The sequence below is a fragment of the Condylura cristata genome, unplaced genomic scaffold (assembly GCF_000260355.1).
Source record: "Condylura cristata isolate star-nosed mole 26May11 unplaced genomic scaffold, ConCri1.0 scaffold00022, whole genome shotgun sequence".
In the NCBI taxonomy this organism is placed as follows: Eukaryota; Metazoa; Chordata; class Mammalia; order Eulipotyphla; family Talpidae; genus Condylura; species Condylura cristata.
This window is the reverse complement of record NW_004567123.1, coordinates 31,527,671-31,538,624: the sequence shown is the minus strand read 5'-3', so window position 1 is coordinate 31,538,624 and position 10,954 is coordinate 31,527,671. Positions and strand designations below refer to the sequence as shown.

At 56.1% G+C, this 10,954-nt stretch overlaps 1 protein-coding gene across 1 annotated transcript in view; it reads right to left on the bottom strand.

Annotated features, from left to right (window-relative positions):
* Nucleotides 1–3,272: 3,272 nt before the first annotated feature.
* The window catches only part of PTPN1 (protein tyrosine phosphatase, non-receptor type 1), a 50,806-nt gene continuing 43,124 nt past the window's right edge, over nucleotides 3,273–10,954 (bottom strand). The window contains exons 5-9 of the mRNA XM_004687049.2: nucleotides 7,980–8,117; nucleotides 5,568–5,777; nucleotides 5,115–5,276; nucleotides 4,566–4,786; nucleotides 3,273–3,625 (exon numbers count right to left, since the gene is read on the bottom strand). Coding sequence (XP_004687106.1) covers nucleotides 3,439–3,625; nucleotides 4,566–4,786; nucleotides 5,115–5,276; nucleotides 5,568–5,777; nucleotides 7,980–8,117 — 918 coding nt within the window. The 3' untranslated portion in view covers nucleotides 3,273–3,438. The remainder of the gene's footprint in view (nucleotides 3,626–4,565; nucleotides 4,787–5,114; nucleotides 5,277–5,567; nucleotides 5,778–7,979; nucleotides 8,118–10,954) is intronic.

Sequence of the window (10,954 nt, the reverse complement as noted above, 5' to 3'; positions counted from 1 at the left end):
TTCCGCTCTGTGAAAGCTTAGAAATGCCCCTTTTCTATAGGGAACAGATCTAAGCCTCAGAGCAGCTAGGGAATCTTGTCCTGTTTTTGTGGCATTTTGCAAGCCTGAAATTATTTTTAGACAAAGGAACCCAATTTCTCCTTGTTATCTGTTAGTTCTGACAACCCCACGTGGGGTTGACTGGAGGCATCGAGACGTGGTGACTGGGTCTCCTGGGCCTTGGTGAGGACTTGTTCTGGAGGTGAGAACAGCTCCTCACACGGCCTGTGGAGGCCCAAAGGACAAGCTGCCCCCCTGCCCCCCGCTGGTCAGGTCTGAGACGTGGGAAACGACCCGCCGGCTGAGAGCATCTGTTTCCCATCAGCCGCATGGCAAGAAGCAGGAGCTGCCCGTCCTGGTTCAGGCCCAGGAAGCTCAGTAACAGGAAGGACTCCATGTTCTTTAGAAAAAGTTTTTATTGTTGCAACTAAAATGCAAACCCATCATTTTATATGGCAAGTTGGAAAACTGTACAGTTTGACCGTTCTGTGGTCGCAGAAGACCCTGAGACGCACCCCCCTCCCCACCCACCCTCCCGGCCCCGTCATGCACCCACGTATACAGACACCTGAAAAGGCATTATACCAAACACCTCGCTTTTTTTTTTGTCTGTTTTTATTTTTGTAAAAATGGTTTATTCCATGGCCATTGTAAAAAAGAATGACCCGGTGAGTAAATGTTGGCTTAAGGCATATAGCAGAGTAGCTTGCTACTTCTCTAACGTACATGTGACGAGATGGAGAACCGCCCGTTTCCGAGGACAGGAGGCTAGACCAGCACACCCACTGTGAAGTGCTACTATCTACACCCGACTACCACAGACACACACAGGATTTCGGGAACAAACAAGCCCAACTCAGACACGCTTGCGGCCTGGCACCTCGGCCTCCTCCAAACCTCACCAAGGCTCTGCGGGCGAGCCTTGTTCCCACCACAGAAGTTCTCTGCACGGGCTTCTAACACGTGAAAGGCAAAAATGTGAAAATGCTGGCCGAAGAGCAGCTTGTGAGCATACAGCTGCCTTTTTGTTTCTTGTTAAAAAAGCCACTTAGTGTGGAGGTCTGAGTTACCCCTCGCGGGAAGAGTTGTGAGCACCATCAGGCCCCAGGGTCAAGGGTGGGGCGGGCACGCCTCTTGGCAAGGCCCTAGACCCAGAGTGCAGCGGGGTGAGTTCAGGGGCTGCATCCGGGTCATTGCGAGAGGTGTGGTTCCCGTCACGGTCTGCTCAAGAGGTGTGAGCCTGGGACCGTGGAGGCTGATCCCGAGGGTGTGTGGGGGGACCCTGCCCGCCTAAGTGTCCAGAGTGGGAGGTGTGACAACGGCTTCTGAGTTACGGGGAACCCAGCTGGACAGGGACAGGCCGGGCTTCAGAGTGTGCTGCCAGGTACTAGGCCGCCATCAGGCACCGGGTGACGTCACCGGTGTAGCGACGACCTCAGCAACAGTCTCGGCACCACAGCCATGTAGTCAGGTCATGCAAAGGGACACTGGGCTTGTACACGGGCACGCGAGTCAGCAGAGACCTAAGTACATCAAGCACGCGGTACCTGACGGGACACGAGACCGCACATGCATCCTACTACACAGAGGGGCAGCGGTGACGGAGCGCGGGCGGGCGCTAGCGGGTACAGGGAGGGACTAACCGGGACAAGGAATCTCACGTCACGTGTCTTAAATATCCAAGTGGTCACTATATATTACCCCATGTCTATAAACATACGCCAAGCCTCTCCTCCTTACCCACAACATCACGCAGCGACGACTGCTGCCACCGTCTCCTCCCCAGCACTGGTCTGAGGCAGCAGGCTTGCGGCAGAGTCTTGCTTTCCCTGCACTACCTGAGGGTTTGTTATTGTACTTTTTGATAAAGCCTTTGATGCAAGGCTGACATCAAAAAATTTTAATACGTTATTGGTTTAAGAAAATGCTAGTGCACTATGGACACCTTTGGGGGGGTGTTTAAAAAAAAAAGAAATGGAGAGGTTCCTTCCCCCCGCCCCCCTTGGAGGAGGGCGATGCAGACACCGGGAGGCAGCCAGGGGCGCACCCCGCCCCGCCACTCGCTCAGGCCACGTTTCCTCTGGGTCAGCCGACTCTCCTTTGCTCTCTCTCAAAAGACGCGGTGCGGATCTGGGGCTCGAGGGAAGGGGAGGGCGACGGGCAGACAGCCTCGCGGCCCTGGGCCCTGCCCGCCACCGGTGCTGGCTGCTGGGCCGGGCTCTGCCAGCCGGCGACGGAGGGGCAGAGCAGGGTCTGGTTATGCGCTGCTGTTCGACAGGAACCGGGATGACGCCAAAGATCTTCAGATGACCCAGACCCCTGCCCAGAGCTGCAGACTCGTGCGCCGCAGGCCCTGGGCCCTCATGGCCTCTCCAGTCTCCATGAAGTATGTTTTGTTCTGCTTGCTGTTGACAACAGCCTCTCCCATCCCAAAAGTCAGCTCTCAGGAAAAAAAAAAAAGCCTGCACGTTGCCGATGCCCTCAGAGACAGCTGCTTGGGAGAGGTTAGACACAGAAGGACAAAGGCCCTGCCTCGCGGGGTGATCTCCACAGCTAGAATTTCGAGACTATTCCCCTTCTCACTCAAGCAACAACACCTGTCTACCACGTGGGCTACCGTGACGGCACGCCTTCCCTGTGCCCTCGGGCGCCGAGGCAGGGGCTGGCGGGACCCCGTCCGGGGGAGGGCGGAGAGGGCAGGACTGAGCAGGGCGGCTGGAGTGAGGAGGGGCGGCTGGCACAGCGGACGATGGAAAGCAGCGAGGACACCTGAGCGCACAGAAGCCGGCTTCTCTTCCCAAGATGGAATTTTGCTGCTGTTCTCCTCCAGACGGGCGCACGGGCAGGCCCAGTCCAGCTCCGGGCGCACTGCGCCGAGCAGCACCTGAACCCCACACCCTCTTCTCCGAAGGCATTTACATTCGCAAAAGCGTGGGCGTCCTTCCCTGGGAAACCAGTATAAATCGTGTGACTGATTACACCACCAAGGGGTACAAGAAAGTCTCAAAAGCGCCTAGTCTTTTTTTTTAACCCCCCCCAGAAATAACAAAAAGCTGCTTTTTTATAAAGGTTAAAAACAACAATGTGTTGTAATTCTTTTTTTTCATCAAAAACGAATGAACCAAAAAAAAAAAAGAGAGAGAGAGAGACGTATTTGGCATTTTCTCTACTTACTCCTGAATAGGTTAAGGCCCTGAGATTAGTCTCTTAAATTCTTGGGACCACAGGGCTCCTTAAAACCCCAGTGCATCAATCTTCAATGCTCTCGTTAGCCCTTCACAGTTCCAGACTTCAAACCTTTGAGCTGTTTCTTCCGAGACTGGCTCAGATCCTCCACAGCGCGGACCTGGCATGCCGAGCCGGCCAGCGCCCTCCGCACCCGCCGTCCGCAGCCCCGCGTCAGTGGAAACACACCCGGTAGCAGAGGTACGCGCCGGCCGTGAGGGCGGTGGCCATGCACATGTTGACCAGGAAGGGCTTCCAGTGAGTCGGCGCCTGGTCCTGCTCCTCCTGGGGTGGCGATGGCTCCCCCTGGGCAGCACCACCCCCCACGACCCGCCGTCTGACTTCAGTGTCTTGACTCGTGCTAAGGGAGGAGAGGGCAGGGGTGGGTTACTCACTCCGGGGAAGGGAGGCAAGGGTGTGATGAATTCCAGGGAACCGGGCAAGCATGGAAATAGGGCCACCGCCTGAAGCCTGCTGGTCACAAGCTCCTGGCCTGGACCCAGGCGGCCCCCTCCCTCCCCTGGTCAAGGTAGTTTCTGGAGTCTGCGCACTCCATGGTGGGTGAGAGGGGTACGGGCCTGCGGAGGGCGCAAATACTGTGCCCTGGGGTCTGCTGTAGAATGTTCCCCTGCAGCTCAGGGAAGCAACAGGGTGGCCACATGTGCTACATGAGACAGACATGTTCCCTCCACCTGCCCAGCCCAAGAGCCGTCAGGAGGACCATTTCCAGGCACCCTGCCACTGTCATCCTAGTGGCATGCGGAGCCCCTGAGGGAGCGACACACGCCGTTCTTGCTCCAGGGCTGTCCAGGAGAGGCCAGCAGCGCCTAGTGGGCCTGAGCGGACAGGCCCTGCCTCTCCCTCCTTTCCCCTCTGCCCTTCTCCCCTTGCTCCATCAGGGAGACCCGGGCCCAGGATGTCCTGCCTCCCAGGGAACCTCCATGGCCCTCCAACCCCAGCAGCACTTTATGTGAACAGCAGGGCCAACCCCAGCCCTAGGGGCCTGAAGGAGGCTATTGTCACCACCAGGTGAATGCCAAGCATGGTGGCATGGAACCCCTGATTCCAATGAGCACCACAAGATGGCGCTAGAACCCCACTGAAGCCAGCCACCTCCCCAGCTAACCTGGGCTCAACCAGGGTCCCTCCACCGAGGTCAGGAGCCCTGGCCCCGGAGCCCCGAAGAACAGAGAGCTGGTGCTGCTCACAAAGAGTCTGTGGCCACAGAGTTTCAACACCAACATGCTCTGGGACAGAAGGCTGTTCCCCTTACCCCCAGAAGCCAGGGGCCCTCTACACACCTTTCTACGACGCAGGGGACATTTAAGGGGGTTCTGATTTCTTCCTTGATGGGGCCATCCACTTTATCCTCGGTCTCCTCCTTCACCCACTGGTGGTTTGGAAAGAATTCCTTGCATTTCCCATTGTGTGGCTCCAGGATTCGTTTGGGGGGCCGGGGAGGTGGGGGCGCATGCTCGGGTGGGGGCTCCAGGTCCTCGTGGGAGAGCTCCTTCCACTGCTCCTAGAAAAGGCAGCAAGACAAAGTCCTGTCAGTTCATGTTAGCTCACAGTCAGGAACCCGCTGCCTCTACAAGGCGAGTGTGTGCTCCTTGCCTCCTGGGCGCCCAAAAGGTACTGGGAACAGGCCCAGGAGATCTTTGGAAACAAGGCCTTGTCCCCTCTCCATGTTCAAGCACCATGTGACCCCTTCAAAGGCAGAAACTGGAGCACGGTGAACAGTCCACAGCTTCCTAGACGCGTGAACCGCTGGGTAGATGCTTCCTCCGACGGAGCTCTCAACACACACATTTGCCCTCACTGCCCCTGATTACAGCACAAGCAATGCCGACCTGCACCGAAGCGTCTCCCATGATGAATTTGGCACCTTCAATCACAGCCAGGTAGGAGAAGCGGAGCTGGTCTGCCGTCTGGATCAGCCCCATGCGGAATTTCCTCATTTCTAACAGGACCTTCTTGATATCCACCGAAGAAGGGTCTTTTCTTTTGTCCATCTAAAGCCAGAGAGGAGGTACAATTCAGCCAGCTTCAACCCTCAAGTGCAATGTGACTTTCTGGAAGGCAGAATTCTCAAAATGTGAGAAAATGAGCAAAGTCGGGACTATCTGTGCTCAGAGGAAAAGAATGAGAGAGAAGGAGCTTCTGATTAAGCGCACCCTGAAGCCAAACACCGCCCACCCTCACAGAGGCAACTGCTCAGAAGCCAGACTGAAGGTGACGAGGAACACAGACGCCTGCCAGGCAGAGGGCACGTGCCCGCCCCCGGGTGTCTCCATGCCGCTTACCAGCAAAAGGCAGGTGTCAGCCAGACAGAAGGTGCCCGACCTGCCGATGCCGGCGCTGCAGTGCACCACGATGGGGCCGTGCTCCAGGCTGAGTGAGCCCGACTCTCGGACTTTGAAAAGGAAGTTCAGGAATGAGGCTGGTGATTCGGGGACTCCAAAGTCAGGCCACGTGGTATAGTGGAAGTGTAAGATCTCGCGAGTTTCTCGAGACTGAAAGAGAGAAAGAGTCACCATGGCCCTAAGAGCCGCTGTGCAGAAGGCAGCAACGGCAAGCAGGCACAGGGCGCCCCCACCCCACCAAGGGCAGCTTTAAGCTCCCGGATGTTCTCCCAGGATCCTTGCTTCAGTCACCAAACACGAGTCTCAAGCTCAGGTCCTGTTTCCTGCCTCAAGTTGAGACTCCCTGTAGGATGGAGTCTCAGCACCTGGGAGAGCACCTGTGATCGCACCCCCTGAGGGCGCAGGGTAAAAGGGCACCGGTCACCAGCCAGGCAGACCTGCAGCCTCACTGAAGTGGGCACCGCACGCAGTCGTGCAGACTGGAACCAGGCCGGCCTCGAGGGCCTCTGCCACGTCGGTGCCAAAGAGCAGCTGACAAAGCAGCTCGGGTTGCAGACCCGCTGACCAACAGGGTCTTCCTCCTCCTCCGTCTGGCAAACATCCACAAGTGCCCACCACGCACCAGCCACTGCGCAGGCACAATGAGTTTCAAAGACACCGCCTGGCCCTCCCAGGACCACAGCGTCATTAGTGCTAATACCCATGTCTGACCCTCGTATGATAAGGTGAGTCAAGGGTCTCCAGTGGACACCAGTAGGGATGGTGCAGACGCAGCCCGAACCTTCCTGCGAAGCGGGGACACCTGCAGATGACTTTAGGGTGACTTAGAGGGTCATGCCAAGCCATTCTATTCTTTCCACTCTAGAAAATGACCCCCTTAGACTTCAATGGCTTCAAGGGGAAAAAAATATCTCTCCTGTTTGGGAGGAAAGAGCTTAAAAATGTATTCAAGAAATTGAATTAAGAAAGCACACCCAAAGTGAGGTCTTCTAATCCCTACAGAGTATCATCATACTCCTCACACCTGCCTGCCTCGTTCTCCAGGAACTCACTTCAGACCTGGGCTTGCACGGACGCCTGGGACAACGTTCTGGAGAGTCTGCCAGAGCAGCAGATCTGCTGCCAGCCTGCGGCCCCAGCTCCACCTGCTGCTCACACAGCCCGCTCTGCTCTGAACATCTCCCTCACTAGGCAGGAGAAATTTTCTCTGAAGTTTACCAGAAGTCACTTTTAATGTCAGGCTTACCGATGATGGAAAGCATTAACGTCTGCTCCATCAGACTCCAGCACATTCCAATATGCTGCCAGCATTATTCCTGAATGTCTCCCATCACATTCGCCCTGTGTGCAGCTGAGCTGGGCCCAGGTTCAGGGCCTCACACAGACAGAGCACTCAGCCCAATAGCCTGGCAGGCGAACCCTCCTCCCACGTCACAGAAACCTGTGCTGAGCTCTGGTTCTGACGTCAGCTGGCTGTTCAGTAGCAGGAACGGTGTGACGACCGTGCAGTGGATTCAAAAGTACGATGCAAATGTACAGATCTGCCCTGTCCCCACAGTCCCACAAGCCCCAACCCAAGGCCGCCTCTACCCACACTGCCCTTCGGGGGATGCCCGAACACGGCCTTGCTGCTCCAACCCACAGCACCTGCTAGCCCTTCACACGTCCTACTGAGCCCAGGCATGCTCCCTTACGGTCCAGGGGGCGGCTGAGACAGGAAGCGCTCTATCTGACAGCTTGCGAGGGTGGGCAAGAGGCACCACCCAGGCTCCAGAGGGAGCAGCTGATCACTGGTGAAGGGCGCCCTCAGGCGCCACCCAGGCCCATCCCCAGTGCTAGCACAGGCTCCTCAGTCCAACAGAGCCCACGGGCAGGGCCGTCTGAGATGCTGCTTTGCCAGGTTTTAAGATCATCTTTTAATGATAGTCGGGAGCTGGGGTTACAAATGTTTCCACAACAAATAAACCCAAGAGCTCTTAACTTTTAACTCTTGCTGTGAAACTAGAGGCCAGCCCTTCCTCCCCTGCTCAGGCTAAAGAAAGTGAGGAAGTAGGAGAAGATGCAGCCTGGCGGGGCTCGCAGTGCAGGCCACCCGTGAGGCCCCTGGATGCCGGCCAGCCGCGGCAGGTCTGCGAAGAGCTGCTGCTGACCCAGGCAAGAGAGGCGGGGGCTCAGGGGAGAAGGTGGCAACTGAGACTCTCCCCACCCGCAGCCTGGCCAGCAGGCAAGCTCTGCCCAACCACAGTGCCAGCTGTACAACGCTCAAGGTATGGAAACCCAGAAGAATGGGCATCAGGGAAATGCCCCAAAGGCGCTCCACCTCGGGCAGGGAGCGCGCCGGGCCATACTCACCGTCAGGTTTTCCAATTCTAGCTGTCGCACTGTGTAGTATGACTTTATGTCTTCTGAGATCAAAGTTAACTTCAAATTTGTGTCTTCAAAGATCATTTCTTTTTCTTCTCTTTGTGGCCAGTACTGGGCACATTTTAACTAGGGGAGAACAGAACACAGAATTACAACGAGGAAATCACAGGTCTGCGATACCTCCTCGGGCTCAGTGACAACCTGAGGGCCCAGAGGAGTTAGGACCAGAGAGCCCAGGCTTCTCGGCCACGTGGGTGTCCCCTGCCTGCCACGGGAATGAGGGCAGGCGGCACGGGAAGCGCAGCCTCTCACCAACTGCTTCACGGAGCCGTTTCAAAGGTTGTCAGGCCGACTTTGCTCCCAGCGCGGTTTGCTCCCCACGCCCGGGGAGGACGGGCCGGCTGACAAGACGGGAGAAGCTGCGTGGGAGCCGCCACGGAGCGCACGCCAACACCGGCGCTGGGGCAGAGAGGGCTCCTCCGGGGCCTGGCACCTGCTGGCCCAGTCCACCCTGGCCTACTGGGTTGGTAAGACTCAGACCACACCTTTTTTTGATGCGCTAGTGCAACAATTTCAGAAACTGCTGCTGGTCTTGTTTAAGTGTAGCTCACGAAAGCAGCCAGCTTCCAGGGACTTGGCTTCATTTAGAACTCAAGAAGAAAATTCCACTTGAATTCTGCAGCATATTTTGCCAGAGTGAAGCTTCAGTGCCAGTTACTGTTTGTTGCTGGCTGTTCTGGACAAAACCAGCAGGTAGAAGATGTCCAGCTGCAAGGTCTGCGAGCCAGAGGACTGGCAGTATGTGGAGCAGAGTGAACCTCTACCTCAACACCATCTCCACCTCCATCAAGTGAAATATCAAGTGTGCGTAAACAGCCCTTTGGCAAGTGCCACACATTCGAGACACCTGCAATTTAACATGCGCCGGACTCGCTCACACCTCCCGGAGCAGAGGAGGAGCTCGGGAACTGCCACAGGCTGCTGTCCCGAGGGAGAACCTGCTCATGGCCCACGTGCAAGGTGACCTGGGTAAGGTGCCGGAGGCGAGGCTGTGGAGGTGCCACGGGGACGTGTGAGAGGTAAATGCTTCAGGTGGGGTTATGAGAAAGGAGATCAGAGAAGGTTCGACGGGAGAAGCGGCCTCTGGCAGAGGCGGCCTTTGAAGGGCGACTCCTTCCCTGGCAGTGCGACTGCAAGCAGCGTCAGAGAAGCAACGCCAGCGGGGCCAGCGACACTGGCAGCAGCCCCGGAACCTGCAGCAGACTGGGGCTGAGGAGCCAGGAGGCCCACCCAGAAGCCGCCTGCTGCCCCCAGACGAGAGCAAAGGGAGAAAAATTCAGGAAGCACCAGAATGTGAGGCCAAGCCAGAGTCGAACCTCACGCTCCCCAAACAGAAGGTCTTCCCAAAGAGCCTGGACACGGGCTTGTTTGGAAGTCTCGGCCACTTTCGCCCAGGGCAGCACGCTACATCGATAACGAGCTGTCAACTCCTGCAAGGCAGCTGAGCGGCTGAAGGAAGCAATTCTGCTGCTCGGACAGTGGGTCAAAGGCAAGACCCTGTGCTTGGCCAGAGGCTGGGGCAGCCAGAAGCAAGACTTCAGAGACCTGCGGGGAAGGAATTTCCACATTTCAAATGATGAGACCGAAGTAAAGCCTCAAGACCCCAGGGGCAGAGAGAGACTGCCCTGGTAACTTCAAGACCACACGTGCGGGCGTGGGCATCCCAGACTGCAAGCAGACAAGGCGGGCACAGGGCAGCATGGCAAAAAGGCCAGGCTTTCCAGGTCTCGAGAGCAGAGGGCACAGCGAGGCTCGGCAGCCTCAGCCCACACGGCCAGTGCCACTTGCAAAACTGCACAGAGCGCCAAATAAACCTGCCACCAGGTAGAGACCCAAATCTTTGTACTCAACAACGGAGGATTCTAGCTCGCACTCTGTGTCAATGAACCATTTTTAAAGACTTTCAGCATCTACCATAAAAGGCCATGCCCTACTCTCTGTCATTTCCCATAGAAACTTGTTTCAAACACACAAAATAAAATAAGCACAAGAGCACTACTTCCTGTTATCCTAGTGAGTTGACGTACACTAGCCTGGGAAGGAGGCTACTTTACTAGGAGGTTTACTTTATCAGGACGAGTCCTCCACCAGGACCCAAGCTAAAGAATGTCTCCCAGGCCGCCACCAAACAGCAACAGGCCATGCCCAGCGCTGGTGCCTGTCGCCTGTTGCTGTCACCGTTAACACCTTGAAGGGGGATGCCAGAGTCCTGGGGCTTCTAGAACCAAGGGTGAGGCAGCCACATGGAAGCTCTGTGAAGTCACCTCAGCGATGCTCTGGTTTCCCAAAAGAGGAGCAGAGAGAACTCATTCAGTAGACTGAAGCAGAGCAGGCCTCAGGTCTCTAGGCTACAAAGCCCGGTGCACAGAAGCACCTGAAATCAAAGGCATCTTAATAAAGGCACCAGGAGAGACACAGTAGTGACTTCTCCAGGCTAAATTATCATGAGCCTCACACACAGACACATTCACATGTCTTAACACCATTTTGAAATCCAAGTCACAGAACTCTGGCCATCTGGATGACCCTACTAGAAAGCACAAAATCATTTTCTGCACAACTGTTTTTCCAGAAAGCAAGGGACCCCAATGGTAACAGGTGGGTTTGCCAAAAACGAGAAGGGTACATGCTAAACTAGCTGGTGAGGAAAGGAAAGTGAAAACAAATGTGCAATCACTCTGCAAGTCAGTTTCTTCCAGGGGCTGCGTGGGTAGCTGATAATGAGCTGAGCAAATACGCTTCTTCTCCTTTTCCCAGTCTACCCTTATGGGAGCGGTAATGCTGACACCAAAATGCTGGTCCCCAGGAAACTGAACCAATCCATGTGCACCTGACTGGCACATGCCAGGGGCCCTGCGGGAAGAAGAGTCTTAAAGGCAAACTGGGGCTGCCGTCTGAAACCA